Source organism: Pan troglodytes, chromosome 13 (assembly GCF_028858775.2).
Source record: "Pan troglodytes isolate AG18354 chromosome 13, NHGRI_mPanTro3-v2.0_pri, whole genome shotgun sequence".
NCBI lineage: Eukaryota > Metazoa > Chordata > Mammalia > Primates > Hominidae > Pan > Pan troglodytes.
In genome coordinates, this window is record NC_072411.2 from 113,991,161 (window position 1) to 114,014,068 (window position 22,908).

At 35.8% G+C, this 22,908-nt stretch overlaps 1 protein-coding gene across 8 annotated transcripts in view; it reads right to left on the reverse strand.

Moving 5' to 3' along the window:
• The window catches only part of ERBB4 (erb-b2 receptor tyrosine kinase 4), a 1,163,457-nt gene that overhangs the window by 373,714 nt on the left and 766,835 nt on the right, over nucleotides 1-22,908 (reverse strand). For all 8 annotated transcript variants that reach the window (XM_001146866.7, XM_516067.8, XM_003309455.6 and 5 more), the window contains exon 5: nucleotides 1,266-1,331. In XM_001146866.7, the coding sequence (XP_001146866.3) occupies nucleotides 1,266-1,331 (66 nt within the window). The remainder of the gene's footprint in view (nucleotides 1-1,265; nucleotides 1,332-22,908) is intronic.

The window sequence follows — 22,908 nt, forward strand, 5'->3', positions numbered from 1 at the left end:
TAATATTTGAATGAAAAATGGGGTGAGTGCTTATATACATCCTTCCTTGGGTATGCATAAATTATTTTTGGAAAAATACACCAAAATAGCCAATAATATTTGTTGCCTATGGAGAGCTGAGGGAAAAAGGTGGGACCCACGTGGGAAGATACTATTTTACCTTATAATCTTTTCCATTTCATGAAGTTTGGATATAAGAGTGCCCATGAATTAAAATTAATAAATTTAAGAAATCATTTATCATTGGAAATATTTTTCCTATATTTTTATTCTTTGATGGTTCACAATAAAATAATCCTTTTATATTTCTTTATTAAAACAGAATCTAGCAAATAGAACTAGACAAATGTGAACTGAGACAAATTAGAAATCTGCAAAGTTTCATCTAAGAGTGTAATATTTGTATGTTTGAATCTTTAATATTTTCTGTATCATCTATGATAACAAAGAAATATATTTCAACTTGTCACTATATTTTTTTCCATATCATATTTCAGTCATTTTTATTGCAGCAGGAAGAATGAGTGTTTACCACTTGTATAGGACATTTTATTTTTCTTTTTTAAAGAAATCATTTATTCTTAAGTTTCATGAAAGTTCAGTGCTGGTTTGAGTACTAAACAACATTAAGAATGCTGAAAAAAAATAGCTATTTGTCTTTATATTTAGTATGCTTTGTTACTATATGTCTTAGCAATGATGATAGCTTCATATTTTCTTTAGCTAATGACTAATCCAAGAAACAGTATAAACTAAGGGCAATAGTCATTGTCAAAAATAGTGACTATTTCCATAATTCATAAAGTTTTTATCCCTGTGCCTGGAACAGTGCCTGGAAAAATACAGTGGGTACATAGTACCCTTTCTTTTTTCTTTCCTCTCCTTTTGTAATGAATGAATAGTGAAATAACTAGTTAATGAAAGGACTGAGAAACCCAGTTAACCTGAAATTGAGTTACTATTTTGTACACATTGGATTTCCCACTTCTAGTGATGTAAAAACTCTAAAGTTATAGTTAATATCACCATAGCTGTGCTGTTGAGATCATTAACCTAGAAACCACGAAGAAACCTAAGAATCAATTATATATTAATTTTCATTTGAAAGCAATGAAAATCGGGTAGTTTTCTTGGCCCAAAGCAAATCAACCACAAGGAGGTGATAGCTCATTTCATGTTTTAGATGACCAGAGGCGTGAAATGGACCAATCATTAAAATTCCTTGACCACATCAAACCTGTGTGCTCTCACTGATGAACACTTACAAGTCTGGCAATGATTTTCTGTGGGTCCCCAGCAACGGCCAGTACAGGACTTATGGCAACGTCCACCTGCAGAACACGAAAAGGGAAAAAGGACATGCACGTTATAATCTTTCACTCCTTGACTAGGAGTAACTCCTCAAAGGAAATACTCCTGCTCCTTTATGAGGATTTTTATGTCATACTAGAGCTGAAACATAGCCCATAAAATGCCCACTTAAGTAGGAAAACCTGAATGTCAAACATATGTGAAACTAAAGTACAACCTCCTGGTATTCAAATCCTCTTATCATTTTTTAGGAAAATAAAATAAATGAATTTGTGAATTTTCTCAGGAAATCAAAAGCAAATGATTATATTTAATAAGTTTCACTTTCACTGTTCAGCATTATTATTCTATTGATCTATTCTACTTGATATAATTTCCAGAGATCACACCTTACTGAGAGCAACATATATTAAAAAGTAAAGCAACAGTTAAAAATAAGTGGAAATCTATGAGAACAAGAATATATTTTTACAAACACATGAAAAATCATTAGAATAAATGGTAAAATCATGCATTTAAGCTATATTTTTGAAAGCTTAATTTCAATTATTTTAATATATACTTCTAAAATGTTTATTAACATTATTTGCATTTTCAACTATAAGCCTTAATCTCCTATAGTGGCATCTTCTTCTACCATAGGTATTTGCCTCAACAAACATAGTTGTCCCACACAGAAATTCCCATCGGGACTGAAAATAAAGAATATTAGCCGGAAGAAGTCATATAAAAACGACTTCCTTTGAATCTTATTTCTGAATTTCATAGATTCGCTCTAAATTTCTGTGGGTACATGACACATTTTTAGAATAAAATATAGATGTTAAAAATCTATTAAAGCTTAAAACTTTTCCATAAACAGAAATGTTTTCTATGACATTTCCTTAAATGCTTCTTATTAAACATTGTCAATTGTTTAATATTAATTGTTAATAGGATTCTCCCGTTTAAAGTGTTTAACAACGTTAACTATATTATAAATATCATCAAATAACATCTCGTCAGATGCTCCCATCTTTCCTTGATTCAAGTTTTTAATTCCTCAACCAGAAAGTTCTTACAACCTGGAGTGTTTTCCCGCCTCCAGTGAAACTGCCAAAGTGAGCCTATTCTGTTAAATGAGTACACGGTTAAGATACAGATTCAACAGACACTTTCTCTGGCTGGATCTCAGACCATTCAGATTGTCTACCTTTGAGAAAGTAAACTGTACTACTTCCAAGTTAATAAAATACTTAGGTTCAATTCCAGTCATCTTAAAAGTACGGGGATCTTTGCTACAACAGAGTTTATTTAAAGCAATTCTATTTGTGAAGTATTGCCGCTGACATCACCAGTGTATAATATCCTGTCACTCTGCCATCTGTTTATTTAGAGCCAAACACATTATAACAACATAATGCAAGCTCATTGTAGCTGACAGGAAAAGGACTCCATCTGGCCTGAACAATATAACTTTAATCAGTGATAATGATAATTATTATTAAAAACTTACAGGAGTTCTTTTGTACAAAGCTAATAAATCTAAATTGATTTATACTAGCGGAAATTAGAAAGGACTGTGAGACAAAATAGGAAGCAGCGAAAACTTTTTGGAGTACAAACATTTTTATGAGAAAGTAGCTAATGTTAATGTGTTTTCTTAGATTTGGTATAATCCTCTAAATTGATCCATTAAGTGGTCTGTTAATTGAAGATAGTTGAAGCATAAGATAATCTACCATTTAATCTATGATTTATTTAATTATGTTTGGGGCTTGTAAAATATTTGGCCTTATTCTTTGTGGCCAGAATACTACCTAACTGGAAAAAAAAAAAAAGAAAAGAAAAGATAAAAGCAAATAGAAGAGAAGAAAAGAAAAAGTAAAGAAAGGAGGAAGGAAGGAAGGAACAAGGAAAGGAAGGAGCTAAGTAACAAAATTCATATTAGACATTTTTATATTCTCAATGTTTTTCTCTTACTCGATTAATTTTTTAACTTCTTATTCTTGAAATTCCAATTTGCCACCCAGACATCTGCTCCCAGATTCAATATAAAAAGGCATGTTGCTAGAAATACTGTTGACGGTTCTTGACAAGGTATCAGGGCAAGGCCCACCTATTTGAAAATGTGACATAGTACCCACACACAAAAAAAACAAGTTTAAATAATTTAACCTTGACTGTCTACTCGATATTATGAGATTTTGTTGGTAGTTTCCATTTCCACTTGACCTACACATTTCAAAATTCTATTATGACAAATGCACTAGAGGATCTAGAATTGACTGTACTCCCATAAATGGCTGTTCAGCCAAGACTACCCTTATTTAACTTTCTCTCTGGAGCCTTGACACTTTTGGAATCTGTCCTAGTACTCAGTTCAGCTTTAGTTTTACTCTTCAAAATGGTGCAAGACATGGCACTTGTGTTATCACTGGATGTTGCCAATTAGCAATTAAGTAAATGCTACAATATCTGACCAAAATATCTGATTAGAGATATCTATGAATCAATGCATACTACATTTTTATGCCTGTAACCTTAGTTTGATTCTTGCAGATAATTGGGAAGTACAGAAAGAGTTCCCATAGTAATTATCTGCCTAGCATAGAAAAAAAAAATTTCCTATAAGCATTCCCTCCTACATCCTTCCAACCACGTATCCCTGATTATTTCATAAGTAACTTCATTTTGTGTATTAAGCATGATGTTAAGCAATGGACATAAAATATTAAACTGAAACAGAGAATTTTATCACCTTCTTAGAGTTTAGAATTAATTCAGGAAAAGAGTTTTGACTACTCTGTAGCTAATGTTCACCCTCTATGAGTTTAAGGGAAAAAGTCAGTAAATCTAAATTTTTAACAGCCTCCTAGCCCAGGAAAGAAGAGTTGGATGAAAGCAGGTGGAGCTAGATAATTCCCAATCTAATTCCCAGGGGCTTGGAAGTCAGCTACATTCCTTAAACGATGACACGTCCATGTGACATCTAAAAGGAGATCACCCTAGACCATTTCAGTGAAGAATGTTAAGTACAGGCTTCTATATGTCTGTCCCTTGTTTATATATATATATATTATGTATACATATATAATATATACATAATATATACATAATATATACATATATAATATATAATATAATATATATAATATATATAATATATAATATAATATATATAATATATATAATATATAATATATATAATATATGCATATATAATATATGCATATATATATAATATATTATATATAATATATGCATATTATATATAATATACACATATTATACATAATATACACATATTATACATAATATATACATATATATAATATGTATATATTATATATATATTATATATATAATATATATATATTATATATGTATATATGTATATATTATATATGTATATATGTATATATTATATACATATATTATATATATAATATATGTAATATATATTACATTATATATATTACATATATAATATATATAATATATACATATATTATATATAATATATACATATATTATATATATTACATATATTATATTACATATATTATATATAATATATACATATATTACATATATTACATATATTATATTACATATATTATATATAATATATGTATATATTATATATAATATATACATATATTATATATAATATATACATATATTATATATAATATATACATATATTATATATAAAATATACATATATTATATATAATATATACATATATTATATATAAAATATACATATATTATATATAAAATATACAATATATACATATATTATATATAATATATACATATATTATATACATATATTATATATAATATATACATATATTATATATAAAATATACATATATTATATATAATATATACATATATTATATATAAAATATACATATATTATATATAAAATATACATATATTATATATAATATATACATATATTATATATAAAATATACATATATTATATATAATATATACATATATTATATATAAAATATACATATATTATATATAAAATATACATATATTATATATAAAATATACATATATATTTTAATGATAACCTACTGTCTTACTGGGACTTTCTTCCTGCCCTCTGTTCTCAGGCATGCACTAACCTCAAAAGTCCTGATTTTTTTTTTTTTTTTTTTTTTGAGACGGAGTCTCGCTCTGTCGCCCAGGCTGGAGTGCAGTGGCGCGACCTCAGCTCACTGCAAGCTCTGCCTCCCAGGTTCACGCCATTCTCCTGCCTCAGCCTCCCGAGTAGCTGGGACTACAGGCGCCTGCCACCACGCCCAGCTAATTTTTTTTCGTATTTTTAGTAGAGACGGGGTTTCACTGTGTTAGCCAGGATGGTCTCGATCTCCTGACCTCGTGATCCGCCTGCCTCGGCCTCCCAAAGTGCTGGGAGTACAGGCGTAAGCCACCGCGCCCGGCCAAGAGTCCTGATTTCATGTGAAAAAGAGATCTTATGTGTCTGTCATACTCGGTGTGAATTAGTTTTATAAACTACTTCTCCCCAGAGCGTGTTTTGTAAATGAGGGCCACGAAGAGAGGAATTAGTCAGATTCTAGAATATGTAAATGAGAGCAGTGTTTAGGGGTTTTGCCAATGCTGTCCAAATCTTCCCACTTCCATGTCTCAACTTGGTATGTGATTCTTCCCATTGATTATTGCAATAATCCCTTTTTTTTTTTTTTTTTTTTTTGAGACAGAGTCTTGCTCTGTTGCACAGGCTGCAGTGCAGTGGCGCAATCTTGGCTCACTGCAACCTCTGCCTCCCAGGTTCAAGCAATTCTCTGCCTCAGCCTCCCGAGTAGCTGGGATTACAGGTGCCTGCCATACGTCCAGCTAGTTTTTGTATTTTTTGTATTTTTAGTAGGGACGGGGTTTCACCATCTTGGCCAGGCTGGTCTTGAACTCCCGACCTCATGATCCACCCATCTAGGCCTACCAAAGTGTTGGGATTACAGGCATGAGCCACTGTGCCCGAGCTTTTTTTTTTGAGACAGAGTTTTGCTCTTGTTCCCCAGGCTGGAGTGCAATGGCACAATTTCGGCTCACTGCAACCTCCACCTCCCAGGTTCAAGCGATTTTCCTGCCTTAGCCTCCCAAGTAGCTGGGATTATAGAAATGCACCACCACACTGGCTAATTTTTGTGTTTTTTAGTAGAGACGGGGTTTCACCCTGTTGGCCAGGCTGGTCTTGAACTCCTGACCTCAGGTGATCTGCCTGCCTTGGCCTCCCAAAGTGCTGGGATTACAGGTGTGAGCCACTCCACCTGGCCTGCTATAATTCTTTTGAAGCTATGTGAGAAAATAGTCCACTTATTTACTAAAAACGAAGAATCTGACATTTCCATGTAGCTCGGTGATAGGAGAATTAGTCAAATTAGTATGTCCTGTTATTTTGGCTCAAAGAGATGAAATAAGAAACAAACCAACATTTTAAACAACCATTTCAGTTACTTTATTAACTATTTTTAAATGTCTTAGAGTAAGTGCTAAGCCTAGTGCAGCAGCACGTGTCTGTAATCCCAGCACTTTGGGAGACCAAGGTGGGCTGACTGCTTGAGCCCAAGAGTTCCAGACCAGCTTGGGCAACATGGCAAAACCCTGCCTCTACAAAAAATGCAAAAATCAGTCGGGCTTGTTGGTGCACGCCTGCTGTCCCAGCTACTCTGGAGGTTGAGGTGGGAGGATCACTGGAACCTGGGAGGTGAAGGTTGCAGTGAGCCATGATTGCTCCACTGCACTCCAGCCTGGGTGACGGATCAGACCCTGTCTCAAAAAATAAAATAAAATAAATGAATAAATAAAATAAAAATAAGTTCTGGTTATTCCCCATCACCATTATTTTAATTCACAAGCAATCCCTCTGCTTTCACAATGCATTATTCATCATGGAAGCTGGCAAATGTGACTAAGTTCATCTTTTATGCTTGTCCAGCGGATGTTACTAAAAATGTAGCCTTTGCATTCCTTTTTAGGAACTAGAGTCCATGAACTGCATTTACGTTTTTAAGAGTCACAAATTCATTTAGAAGTTGTGCTTGTTTGTGTGACCACCTGAATGTGGGATTCACTGTCTACCTCTGTAATGCTTCCTGCAAGTAATATGCCAGGACAGTTGAAGAGTTACAAAATTTGAAGTCACTGGCAACCATAAAAGATCATATCCTCAAACTGCCTCTAGCTAAAGGCAATGCAGTTATATCCCTGGATTTTTCTTTTACTCCTTTTAAAAACTGGCAGGTTTGACCTCTTAAAACTACTTTTACTAGAGAAAGAAGTGAGAGAATAATACCTTTTTTATGACCATATAATTCAAAATAGGAAAGTAGAACATTGATTGAAAGTCTATGCTAAACCAGTCCCTATTCTTGGTGTGTGTGTGGGTTCAGGGAGGGGGGATAAAAAGACGAATGTCACTATCCTGTCCTCAAGGAGGTTTTAGGGTCCAGGAAATAGGCAGAGGAATAGGCAAGTAACTATTATGACCATAATATTTGCGAAAATATAGGTATGTATAAAGTGGAGAGAAAGGATTGCAGAAGGCTCTGCAGTTTAGTTTTGCTTGAACAATCTAGTTTGTCCAGCAGTAAAGGGGAGGGAAGGAGAATTTCAGGCTGAATAACTAGCCTAAGCAATAACACAGAGGCATGGATGAGCACAACTCTTTGGGGCCATAATGAGTAGTTTAGGGTTTTTTGAGCATAGTTTGAATGAGTAATAGCAGCTGGAGTGTGAGCTTACAAAGTATCATGAAAGCCTTCTAAACAGTTTGGAGTTTACTCTGTGTGTGTATTATGGAGTTTAATGGGTATTATGGAGTTGGCCAAGGTCCTTGAACATTAAAATGACATAGTTTGACCTGTAGGGTAGAAAATGGTTTTGAGTCATGTTTCCCAAAAGTTAGTGTTGACACTTTAGTAGCTTGTGCAAGATGCTGATTTTATAGTCTGGTGAGGTACAGGAATCCCTATTTTTAAAAAGCACTTCCAGGGATTCTGAGGTTGATGGTTCCAAAATGACAAAAGTATATATGAGATAATGGCTTGGCATATAATTCCAAACTGTTAGTATCATAGACATATTTTGAGACAATGCTTTAGTATTAGAGCTGATCAGATGCTTGGTAACCAAACTTTCAGACAAGCAGTGTAAAAATCTAGCAGTCTCTCATGTCTTAGAGTTTACTTTTTGATTTGTGTACACATTCCTATCAAATTGCATCTTTCTCCAGCAGTACTAAAATACATATATAGCTTTGTTTTTCACATTTAACTTACTGTGAACCACCCATATAATAGTAAAGTCTCAATATGATTTGAGCAAATGCTACATTAGTAGGAATTAATGGCATTACCATGATGTGGAATTGCTCTTCTTTATCAGATGTTAATACTTCCACTTGTTCTTATCTGACAATTCACATTGTCATCTGTTTATTCGTATCCACTCTTCTGTTATGTGAGTTGACTTTACTTTTTATTCCAGTCTCAATTCAATTTTCCTATCCTGCCTCTTAATTTGAAAGCTAAGTATAAAATGGAAACTTTAACTTTCATACATCTTGATACAAAAAGATGGGCAGGTATTCTTCCTTGCTAAAAAATTGAAGTTAAAAATGAAACTAAAAACATTTATGGTTGGGATTTTTTGTCTTACAGTATATTACATCAGGAGTTATGAGGTCAAAATATATTAGGCAATTACTGTACAGGAAAAACAGATAAGTACGGTTAACCTTGCTAAACTTGATGTTTTTGTAAGCATCATCAGGATATTCAGTCAAGCAATTTATAGTCAAAAGTTTTAGAACAGCATATATACTCATGTGATCAAGATTAATTTCAAACAGAAGTGTGAAATGCACAGAAGTGTCTGCAACGCTTCCATCTACCCCTCCCTCAGGGGCTCAACTCCCTCCTGCTAATTTGTGACTGCCAGTGCACAAAGTATCTTCTCCAGCATCACCTCAGACAGGATTTCAGACAGATAGCTAATGGACAGGCCAGTTAATCTGGCACAAAAGTTGTGCAAAGGCTTGAAGATTCTAAAGTTACTTTGCAAATTTGTATTTTTCCTGAGGCCTTCTGGAAACATAGATCAATTATGAGGGGACATGACAGTGGTAGAAACCACAGCTACAAATAAAAGGCTGTGCAGGCTGGGGTGGGTAAACCTATGAGAGCGCCATTTTTCAAAATCTCTTAACTCATAAATGGAAGCAACCAGCTACTCCACTTGCAGGCTGAATATAGAACTGTTTCCACATATAGATTTAAGTAGAACAGATAGAGCAACACCATTTTACAGTTAAAAGAAAAATTGATGATAATCCATTTAGATCTAAGATTGTCGATTATCACTTACACGTACAAGCTCACGTGATTGTAACAAGGACTAATAGTTAGAAATAACCTAATACATATTATGCCAAAAATGAAATAAACATGAACATACTAAATGCAATCTATTTCCCACCAAGTGGAAAGATCTGCTCAATGCTGTCTATGATATTACTGTTCTGTATATTCTATGCTCCTTCCAACACGCCTTCAGAATGCTTTAGGCTACTGAAACCAATGGAAATGAACTTCAAAGAAAATCACATTAAAAGGTCTTAATGCTTTTTGGAAAAGTCATACGTTAATAACATAAAATGTCTCAAAATAATAAAACATGAAAATTTTCCTAAAAAACTAAAAGCTTTTATATATGATAGTGTCAAATATTTCTTCCAAACCAGGCACTTTTAAAGCATTAATTATCACTGTTTATAGCTGCTAGCACAAAGTAGAATACAGAAATTCCACCTACTGTGGAACAGAATTAGTTCCAATCAATGTCAAATGTATTTCTGAGCATATAAATAAGGGGTCTGAACTAACTGAAAAACCTTACCTGAAAACATAAAGAATATACTGAGATGTGTCAGCTTTTTGCAACCAATAACAACAATAAAATGAGCACTTACTGTGAACTTGCCAGAGCCACCAAGGGTGTCCAGAAGCATCTTTCAGATGTACTCAATCTACATAATAACCCTTGGAGGTGTGCAGTGCACAACCTGTTCAGCTATATGTAGTGGTGGGCCTTCCAAGGATGTTCTAAGCATTTTGGATATATTAACTCATTTAATCTTCATATAACCTGAATAGTCTGGCACTCTCCAAAATTTGTATGTCCAGTCCAGACTCTGTGATATGCAAACTTATACTTCCAACTGCTTACGAACCATCTCCACTTGTGCAATTAGCAGGCACTTGAAAATACACATGTTCAAAACTAAATCCATACTCTTCCCACTCCAATCATACAAATTATTCCTGTACAGTCTTCCCCATCTCAGTCAATAGCAGCTCAATCCTTTCAGAAGCTTCTGCCAAAAACTTTGGAGTCATCCTCAGCTCTTTTTTCTTTCCTCTTACAGCCCAGATCCAAATTCATGAACATATCTCGTTGTCTCTAACTTCAAAATCTGTCTAGTATCCAATCATTTCTCACCACCTGCACCATTATCATTGTAATACAAACCACTATCATCTATTGCTTGGATTAATGCAATAACCTCTTATCCGGTGTCCTAGCTTCCACCCTGGCCCCTTTACAATCTCTTCTCAATATATTAGCCAGAGTGATCTTTTTAGTCAGACCATGTCAAATCTCCTAAGTTGCCATGTGCCTCATAGTACATGCCAAAGTCCTTACCACAGTCTTCAAGGACCTACAACATGTAGCCCTCTCCTCCCTGCCTCAGTATTTTCCTCCAGGCTTACTCCTCTCACTCTCATCTCCTGCTGTTCCTAGGACATACAAGGTTCACTCCCACTTAGGGTTCTTCTGTTTCCTCTTCCTCTCCTCCTCCAAGAGCCTATAAAGCAGGTTTACCCACTAACTTGCTCTTGTTAGATGTCACCTCTCCATGACTCCCCTGACCCATTACATTTAAATAGCAAACATTCCAGATAGATTTACTAGATTTTATTTCTAATAGATGTTCAAATTGGAAATGCTGTATAATGCATAAAAACATGAAAGAAGAAAAAAATTCATAACCTTGAATTTTGGTGTTTTTCATTTTCTAGAGTGTGTGTGTGTTTGTGTGTGTGTTGCATTTTAACATGATGTAATACTTTATACAGTTTTGTCATCTGCTATTTTCAGTTTACATTTTTATCCTAAACATTTTGGATGACATTAAATAAATATAATTTTATTTATTTGGTAGATTTACCTTCCGTCATATAGACATGCCAAAATTCAATGAACTATTTTGCCTTATGAGATATTTTCACTGGTACATGTAGGAGATAAATACATATTTTTTAATGAAAATACACATTAAGAAAATACCACTAATTTCACGTCATATTTTTCAGCAGATTTGTAGCTCATTAAAAGATTACTTAAACAATAGAAAGAATGTGACCATGTGTTTCATTGTGTCCTTGTGTAAAACACTGATGGGATCTGAAATAGATGAGGGGATTTGTAGATGACTGGCACATGTATCAGAACATTTGATAAAAGTATTGATGTGCTAGTTGGCCTGGATTGACGTCCTAGCTCTAGGAGTGTGCCAAAAGCTTCTGTACACATCTATCATATTTGACCTTTTAGTCACTGAGTTGCATAAAATGTTTGAAATACACTTATCATACTTGCAAATGACACAAATCTGGAAGGGGTAGTGAATACTCTTATGGAGAATAATAATTCAGATTTAGGAAGAACTTGGTGGAAGAAACAATAAGCTGAAATTAAAGCTATGATATTTAATAGGATCAATGTAAATTCTTGCATTTGTGGTTCTGAATCAACATTTCATGTAAGTATCAACAGATATGTACTCTTACATAAAGTCTCCCTGGCATGAGACACATTAGAATTTCAAATCTCACCTGTTACTGGTTGTGTCATTCCTCAGGCAGGTTAGTTAACTTATTTCACTTTGTTTTTATACTTTGGACTTAAATGTTTATCCTAAAAATGGAGGTGTACACTATACAGCATACTCCCATCTATACAGCATGATCAACATCATCAACCTCACCACATCATCTAATGCTTACTGAGCACTCTTTACTCTCTGCACAGTGCAGTAGGTATTTTATATACATTATCTCATTTAATTTTCACAACAACATGATAGCATAAGTACTACCATTTGTTTTATTTTATAGGTGAGAAAATGGGTCGGGCGCGGTGTCTCGCGCCTATAAGCCCAGCACTTTGGGAGGCCAAGGAAGGCGGATCACGAGGTCAGGAGATCCTGGCCAACATAGTGAAACCCCGTCTCTACTAAAAATACAAAAATTAAATGGACGTGGTGGTGCGTGCCTGTAATCCTAGCTACTCAGGAGGCTGAGGCAGGAGAATCACTTGAACCAGGGAATCAGAGGTTGCAGTGAGCTGAGATTGCGCCACTGTACTCCAGCCTGGCGACAGAGTGAGATTCCTCAAAAAAAAAAAAAAAAAAAAAAGGAAAAAAGAAAATAAAAAGCATCCTTATTTTTATTTTTTAAAGGTAGAAATTTTAATTAATCTTCACACTTCCTAACATACTATGACTGAGAACTCTAGAAGTGTTTTTGATGGTGATGTTTTAGAGCTAAAGTACATTATATAACATCCACAGCAAAGAAGGATACGTAATATATGCTGTTATCTGTCCTTCTAGTTTCATATTTGGTTGTTTAATCAGTGACATCCATCTTAATCAGAAATTATTTTTTCTTTTTTTTTGGAAAAGCGTCCTTTAAGTAGAGCCAGAGAATTGTCCCTCTGTGGCACATCAGCCCTTTTTATACGTAGCATGTTTCTAGTCAAACATTTTTGTTCTTGCCCATTATTTCATTTCTAATTGGCAATTACTTTGATTCTATTACTTGTTTATTAAAGTTCAGCAGTAAATGGGTCTAAAATAAATGTCAATTAAATACAAACACATTTTAGTAATTGGCATTTATTTCTAAAGGAGAATGTGATAGGAAATTAGAGCTCACAGTTTAGGAAAGCTAAAATATTCAAAATACAACTGAGTAAGTAACCCATTTACAGTATTGTCACTTACTTCTCTAAGTGTTCATTTATATGCTCACAAAATGCAAAAAATACAAGCTTTTACTAAGTGCTGGTAAAGTGTGGAAAACCCCAGCTATTAAATCATTTTTGTCTCCTTTCAGGCTCCATTATTTACAATTGGTGGAACTGTGGGTAAAGAACTTTACCTAAGAGTTGACTTTCTTCATTAAGAAAATACAGGTAATGATACCTACTTCACATATTTGATGAAGGAATGACTAAGTTGAATATCACATGCAAAGTACCTGGCATGTAATAAGCAGTAATCAATGTTAGTTCACTTTTTCTTCCATCGCAACACATTACATAACAATTTTACTGAACAGCAAAGACAGACAAAGAGGGAGAGGGTCAGTAGAGGTGATATGGCAGATACATCAAGTAACCTGGAGACAGAAATGTTTATGCAAACAGGGTTGAAATGATCAGTAAGGTACCACAGGTCAAGCAATTGGAAGCGGGGAGGGTGTGACCCCTTAGAGGCTTTCGCAGGCATAGCAGACAAAGACAAGTGGGTTTCAAAGATTTCTGCATCCTTTGACAAAGGTGTGAAAAGCCACAGTTTCAGCAAGAATGTTACGAATAACCCAACTCCAGTGAAACTCACTCTGCCACTGGAACTTCGGGCTCTTGTAGAGTTCAGGCTGGTGCACGTGGAGAGAGAAAAAGAAGGCGGGAAATATTTCCAGGTATGTTTCAGAAAGGGAAACAGAAACCCATGGATGGAGCAATGGTGGATTAGTGAAGAAGACTAGATGTCACTGATGTGGGGGTCTCAGCCCACTCCATGACCTTCATCTGTCAGATTGCTAGTGAGACATGCTAATGGGTCCCTGAGGAACCGTAACCACCCACGTGTTCACTTTGTGAGTGGTGTCACATTTGAGAAATGTGGTTCAACAGCTAAAATTCAAGCAAAAGAAATTTACTGCTCTCAAAGGACATGAAATGGGATCCAAAGCATTGCCCATGGCAACAGTTCTAAACTGTTTTCTCACATGACTCTCATTCTCATTCAGCAAAACCCCAATCCTAGTTTTCTCTCTCTTCCTGCCGTCCGTCATCACAAACCTTTTGTCCTTCTACCCCCACCATCATTGTATCACTATTATGTGATTGATGGACTAAACCATTCTCCTCAAGTATTTTTCATTCCATTTAGCTCTCTTATCAAATAATTATTTGCCTGTTTTTTGTTATGTATCTTAAGTGTGCATTACAACATCTAGGGATTGTGTGTGTGTGTGGTGTGTGTGTGTGTGTCTGGAGACAGGAGAACAGTTTGGTCTGGTGTACTGAAAGTATTAAGCAGACACAAAATATCTGAGAAGGTACAAAAGGTAGACTATGAATATTCCCATATTTGTACATTTTATCCTGTCAGAATAGTCAGTGTTTAAGGAGAAATGTTTGGGTTCTATTTCAACATGAACATAAAGAAATTCTGATAATCTGTGTGTAGTATGGTCTCCATGGATAGCCTGTGTTTTCATCTGGCTTCCACTTGATAGTTCCAAGAATAGAAATATCTCCTATATAAATTCATAAGAAATGAGTGTTGTCATGGGAAAACTGAGATGGATAAAATTATTATGAGTTCCTTAAGGGAAGGAACCATTTCTTTTCCATAGTTCCTAACAGTGTTCAAAACACAATGGGCTTCTCAGATTCAATAAACCAACATTTCCTTTACTAAGAGGCCAGTATCTTCACATCATAGTGCTAACACAGCTTCTTCAACCCTGAGTACATTTTGAAAGGTCTTATAATGTCTGTGGTTTGGGACTTTATAATTATGGCTGGGGCCATTAATCTTACAGCCTTCCTTTTTTTATATATATAAGATTGAGACTGAGTTTTTGTTACAGATTGCTAGCCTGTAGCAGTCAGTTGTGGAGATTAGACATCACCAAGACAGATAACAAAGAAAAATGGATAACAAATTGGAAAAGATTAGGTAGCTCCACGCCACAATATTAAACAAAGTCTTCTGAGGTCTAACAGCCCAAGACTCATCGTATGTTACTACCACTTTTTCATCTGTCAAAGGGACTTGCTGTTAAAACAAGGCATTAGCTGTGCGTGTGTACACACACACACACACACACACACACACAAATATATGTATATGTCCAAGTCCTTTCACTTAAAAAGAACTCAAATTAACAAATAGGCACATTTCTAAAATGCCACTGTAAGCCAAAGGAATAAAAATGTGATTTTAAAGTTGATGGAGGTTATAAGAAAATGACCCAAAAGGCATTATAGTAAGTAATAAGCCTAAAATGTCTTGCTGTAGAATGTTTTCAGTAATTCACCTTCGAAGTTCATACACAAAAAATAAATTCAAGGATAATGGATGTATAATATATTTTAAAAATCTGATTCCATCAAAAAGCTATTTCAGTGGAGTTCCTTCTTAATATACTACTAGACAGATCTGGAAATTGAGTTATTATTTATAGAAAAAAGATAAATGATTTGCAAACCACTGCATAGACATCTCTTGCATTCCATTGCAAATTATTTTTAAGTCTAAATAAATATCAGTTCTATTACCTATCTTTCAGCTCCAGTTTTCTGTTTTCTAAAAAATGTTTTTGGTCTTGTAACTTCTGAAATACAAATCCTTTAATCACAATGAAAGCCCTCGTTAGCTAGCATGCTAAAGAGGTAGTTATAGCTTAAATATATTACAATTTTATTATGTACCAGGCATGGTTCTAGGCAACTTATTTCTATGATAAACTTAGGAGGAAAGTACTACTACAGATTAGGAAGCTGAGGCCAGAGAAATTTAATAACTTGCCCAAGATCACACAGTTTGCAATAAGCCTGGGACTGGAGCCTAAAAATACTATCTCCGGAGCCCATACTCTTAACCAATACAACCAAGTATCTAATTTATGTTAACAGATACAAAAATAGAATAGCCATTTGGGACAAAGGAGGGAAGAGCACCCAAAATATATTAGAACACACATAGGAAGACAAATTTTGTGTCACAACAAGGTCTGATTTCTGATGGGATTAATACAAATGCTCAGAAAGTTCAATGGATTTTAGGAGGATAGGAATCCATTAGGCAAAGATGTTGAATGAGATCATTAAAAAGACACTCATTCAAAATCACTTAGGGAATGACTTGCATGGAGTTAAAAAGATGATTTGGGTCATTTACCAAAATCTTTGATGTGTGTGATAAATGAGCGGTTTAGTCAATAACAGTCAGGGTGGAGGGTGGTGTAGGTGGACGTCAAGAGCATGGAAAAAGGTGCCCCTCCCCATCTCACTCCCTCGCCTCACAATATTTTAATCTATTATTCCAATTCAGTTTTATATGAGAAAAATGAGGGATAGAGGGGCTAAGCAAGTGTAGTTAGAAACTCTTGGAGACAAGATTCAAACTCATGTAGAAACACCCACCTTGAGCTCAGACACTAGGCTACCTTTCAAAGCAAAGAACCAGAGGCATCATCATGCTTTTTGGAAGGAAGATTCAGGGGGCTTTGTCCTGAAATATGGGCAGATAAAATACTTTGGTAGGAGGGATAGGAAGAGAGGGGAAAAAGAAAAGTGATGTCTAATTTTTCTCTACCTCCTTACATATTTTAAAAAGTATTCAACATATATTATACTCTTACTCTTAATGTAATTTACTATTGATAAGACCATGTTTTGTTTCTTATCCCTCAGGAAAAAAAAATCTCTGAGCCCATTGTATATACTAATAGAAATGACTTACTATTTCATGAGAATGTTGCAAAACTGCATGATGGTAATCAATCTTTCTCTTCTGAACCAAAGCAGGCAGATTCCTGTCCAGTATACAACTATAAGGACCCTTAGACATTTGTTTATTCCACTAAGAATGTATAGCAAGTCTTTTCAATAAAAATAGTTGGTATTTAAAATTATGCATTTCAATGAAATTTAGAAATGTAGAAGTGATGGTTGTCCATCATTGTATTGCTTTAAAAAACTTTTAAATTTATCATTGTATTTTTTGTAGTAAAGCCAATTTCTTTATTCTGGGAAACCTTCATCGGCATATGTTTTAAATGACTAGTTTAATGCTGTATTCTAATTCTTGAGTACAGAGTTTGAATTGATGCCACAGAAAATATTTTTGAAAAAAGTATCTAGATCAACATTTTTATTTAATGAAGCACAGAAAGGTAGGAGAATAAAAGTGGCTGATCAAGATAACTACCTGTGAGATGACTTTTCCTTTGTGCATTTTTATTCAAGCTTTTTTCTTTCTTTTATGTATTTCTCTTACTTATATTTTGCCAAGAACTTTAAGAGAAATGTCACTGCATAATTTTCTCTCCATTTTTCTCCTGTGTAGAAAGAGCACCTACAATTGGCAAAAGAATCACCTCTAAATTGAACATAATGTGTTCTTGCTGAGCAGGAAAGAATTAAATAAAAGTTGCATACAGCTGCTTGCAACAATCTAGGCTTGAAAGATTGCCAAATGGGTTAGCAGTTTGATCTGCTTGTTCATCTTTCTCAGCTCCCTGTAGATACCACATCCCTTGCCCCAATCCTCTAGTGTAACCAGTGGTCTCTCCCCTTCCTCCTCTCTAAACTTTGAAATAAAAGTCCTGAATGAGGGAACACCAATAGGAGAGGAAAGACACATGTGAAACATCTTGGTAAATGTTATGAAAAGGGAAAGCTGAATGTCTGCACATGTTTTCAGTTATTCATAAACATCTTCCTTTTGCTTTCTAGTTTTCAAGTGATGAGAAATTAGAGAAAAAAAGGGAAAATAGTTCCTTAAGTTCTATTTAATTGTGAAACTGAATTCTATGAAACACTTTCATTAGTAAACAAGGATGAACTTGTGAGTTGTGATGAAATCTGTGAATGATGGTTGTGAGGCAGGAGAACAGGGTCTGAAGGCAGGGAACCTAAGACCGATCTGTGCTGATTTCCTAGAATGGAATCAAAAGGAAAACCCCACCTCTCCACTCTCGAGTAACAAAAGGATCAAAGGCTACTCCTTTTGCAACACCCCACTCCCCCATTTCTGCATTGTGGAGGAGAAAGTAAAGTACTTCTGATTGGTCTCCTCCTGAAACCAATCAGACTGGCCGTCCGCCTTGTCTTCATTTGCATAGGGGTGTGACTTTGTAACTTCACTTCAGTCTGTTTGGTCACCTTCCAACACCAGTCTGACTGGTTGGGGGCCACCACTTCATTAATAGGGTGTAAAGCAAGTAACCAATGGGAAACCTCTCCAGGGTATTTAAACATCAGAAAATTCTGTAACCAGCACTCTGGAGTCGCTTGCTCAAGGCTACTCCCACTCTGTGTAGAGTACTTTTGTTTTAATAAATCTGTGCTTTTATTTTATTGCTTTGTTCGTGCATTTTTCCCAATTCTTTGTTCAAAACACCAAGAACCTGGTCACCCTCCACTGGTAACAGAACACTTACATAATTACTCTCACCCATTATAGAGTAAACAAAAATAGAAGAGAGTAATACTGAAGAGAGTCAGTATAATTGTCATTCAATTTTACACAGTTACTTTAAACACCAAATATACAATCAGGGTTTTATGTTAAAAAATCAATTATGGAATGCTTCGTAAATCTCTCTTTTACATTAATTAGGTGCTTATTATTTGACTCAATATATAATTTTATTTAGTAAAAATGACGTATTAGTCCGTTCTCATGCTGCTAATAAAGACCTACCCCAAACTGGGTAATTTATAAAGAAAAGAGGTTTAATTGACTGACAGTTCCATGTGGCTGGGGAAGCCTCAGGAAACTTACAATCATGGCGGAAGGGGAAGCAAACACATCCATCTTCACATGGTGGTAGGAAGGATAAGAATGAGCAGAAGGAGAAAAGCCCCTTATAAAACCATCAGATCTTGTAAGAACTCACTCACTATCATGACAGCAGCATGAGGGTAACAGCCCTAAATTACTAAATTACCTCCCACTGGGTCCCTCCTATAACACATGGGGATTATGGGAACTACAATTCAAGACGAGATTTGGGTGAGGACAAAGCCAAACCATATCATTCTGCCCCTGGCCTCTCTTAAGTCTCATGACCTCACATTTCAAAATGTAATCATGCCCTCCCAACAGACCCCCAGAAGTCTTAGCTCATTACAGCATTAACCTAAAAGTCCACGTCCAAAGTCTCATCTGAGACAAGACAAGTACCTTCCACCTATGAGTCTGTAAAATTGAAAGCAAGTTAGTTACTTCCTAGATACAGTGGGGTTCAGACATTGGGTAAATACACTCATTCCAAATGGGAGAAACTGGCCAAAATGAAGGGGCTCCAGGTGCTATTCAAGTCCAAAATCCAGCGGGGCAGTCAACCATTAAAACTCTGTAATGATCTCCTTTGACTCCATGTCTCACATCCAGGTCACGTTGATGCAAGAGCTGGGCTCTGAAGGCCTTGGGCAGCTCCGCCCATGTGGCTCTGCAGGGTACAGCCTTCCTCCTGGCTGCTTTCAAGGCCTGGCACTGAGTATCTGCAGCTTTTCCAGGCACACAGTGAAGCTGTCGATGGATCTACCATTCTGGGGTCCAAAGGATGGTGGCCCTCTTCTCACAGCTATTCTAGGCAGTGCCTCAGTAGGGACTCTGTGTGGGGGCTACAACCCCACTTTGCCCTTCCGTACTGCCCTAGCAGAGGTTCTCCATGAGAGTTCTTCCACTGCAACAAACTTCTTCCTGGACATGCAGACATTTCCATACATCCTTAGAAATCTAGGCAGAGGTTCTCAAACCTCAATTCTTGACTTCTGTGCACCTGCAGGCTCAACACCACGTGGAAGCTGCCAAGGCTTGGGGATTGCACCCTCTGAAGCCATGGCCTGAACTGTATGTTGGCTCCTTTTAGCAGTGGCTGGAATGCAGGGCACCAAGTCCTGAGATTGCACAAAGCAGCAAGGCCCTGGGACCAGCCCATGAAACCATTTTTTCCTCCTAGGCCTTTTGGTTTGTGATGCAAGGGTTGCCATGAAGACCTCTGACACGCCCTGGAGACATTTTCCCCATTGTCTTGGTGATTAACATTTGGCTCCTTCTTACTTATGGCAATTTTTGCAGCCAGCTTGAATTTCTCATCAGAAAATAGGTTTTTCTTTTCTATTGCATTATCAGCCTGCAAATTTGCTGCACTTTAATTCTCTGCTTCCTTTTTAAACATAAGTTCCAATTCCAAACAATATCTTTGTGAATGCATAAAACTGAATGCTTTTAGCAGCACCCTAGTCACATCTTGAATGCTTTGCTGCTTAGAAATTTCTTCTGCCAGATACCCTAAATCATATGTCTCAAGTTCAAAGTTCCCCGGGTCTCTAGGGCAGGGGCAAAATGCTGCCAGTCTCTTTGCTAAAGCATAGCAAGAATCACCTTTATTTCAGTTCCAAATAAATTACTCATATCCATTTGAGACCAACTCAGCCTGCACTTCATTCTCCATATCACTATCAGCATTTTGGTCAAAACCACTCAACAAGTCTCTGGGAAGTTGCAAACTTTCCCACATCTTCCTATCTTCTTCTGAGCTCTCCATATTCAAACAAGGAAACAATCTCTGCCTGTTGTCCATTTCCAAAGTTGCTTCCACATTTCCAGGTATTTTTTAGCAACACCTCACTCCTGCTATCAAAATCTGTTATTAGTTAGCATTCTCTAGAGGAATAGAACTAAAAGGATATATAGGAAAGAGAGTTTATGAAGGAAAATTGACTCACAGGATCACAAGGTAAGGTCTCAGGATAGGACATCTGCAAATTGAGAATCAAGGGTCCCAGTGTAAATCAGCCTGAGTCCCAAAACCTCAAAAGTAGGGAAGCCAACTGTCCAGCCTTCAGTCTGTGGCCAAAGTGGCCAAAGGCCCAAGAGCCTCTGGCAAACCACTGGTGTTAAGTCCAAGAGTCCAAAAGCTGAAGAACTTGGAGTCTGATGTCTGAGGGCGGGAGGCATTCAGTGTGGGTGAAAGATGAAGGCCGGAAGACTCAGCAAGTCTGCTCTTCCATCTGCTCCTGTCTGCTTTATTCTAGCAGCACCAGCAGCTGATTAGATGGTGCCCACCCATATTGAGGGTGAGTCTGCCTCTCCCAGTCCACTTACTCAAATGTTAATTTCTTTTAGCAACACCCTCATAGACACAACCAGGAAAAATACTTTGTATCCTTCAATCCAATCAAGTTGACACTCAATATTAACCATCACAGATGAGTGTTTTACTTGGAGAAAATTTAACTCAGTTTTACCAACCTAGCATTTTAACCTCTACACCTAATTCTTCCAGGCTTAGAAATTTTTGCAAATTCTCATATAGCAGGATGACTTAAACTTTACGTGAAGTACATTTTTTAAAATGTGGAAGATCACCAGATGTCTCTCACTGTGAATCACTTCACATTAATGTTCCTTGCTTTATATTTTGTGGTTCTAAAACATTTTAAAATTCAAAAGTATTCAAAGCAAAGTTAATTCCACCTTATTTTCCTCATTAAGGGAAATATACAATACAGAATTTGTTTAGAAAAAGGTAACAAAAAAAGCATTCTTAAATTCCAAAAATCTCTAATTCTTTTTTAAAAACTCACCATTTTAAAAAATGTTAGGAGTTACTACTTCGAAGAAAAGTTAATTATTCAAATTGCTTTGTCTTTCTCCATCTATTATGTTTGAACAGTGTGAAAACCTTTCTCATATCAGTGACATTCAGTTATAGCATGATATATTTTTTCAATAAAATTCACGTATTTTAGTGAAAATGCTTGTTAAAATGTACTTAAAAAGTTTCAGAGAAACAATGAAACCTGAAGGCTGCCCTCAGATAGACAATTTGAATTCCAGAGACCTACTATTTCAAGATATTTTGATCACTTCAACTCTTCATTGGAAGCCAACAAGTCTGCTCCATACTAGAAATTGCAAGCTGCTTGAGGCTCTCAGAGGCCCCCAAATCAGGCTCTTAATACCTACCTCACATAATATGCAAATTAGAAATAGGGTTCTTTAAGTGCCTGTGATATACCAGGCCCAGGAGGTCACAGGCATTTAAAGCACTGTGATTTTTATTATTGAAATTAATGACATAGAAGTTTCGCAAAACAACAGAGAACTAAATATTCTCTAAGAGGGGACTTATGTATTTGGTAGTTGGCTCATTTGTAGCATGCCCATATGTTCTATGCCAATTTCAAACTAACACATGGCCTGAAATGTCTGCATCATATTAGGCTTTGCTAATCATTTTACCATCATAGAAATCTTATGCTAGGCCAGTGCTACTTACACCTCTTCCTAGAATCAATAGGAGAATTCTGAAGATAGTCAGATTCTCTTCTTTAAACAAAATGTACTCAGGCAGAATCTCTGAGTGAATTCAGATACATATCCAAGATTGGAAACCTTAATCTAGTTACCTGTGGACATGACGAACCTTGGCCTTTCGTGCTAGTGCTAGACCATGCTACACAACATTTCTGC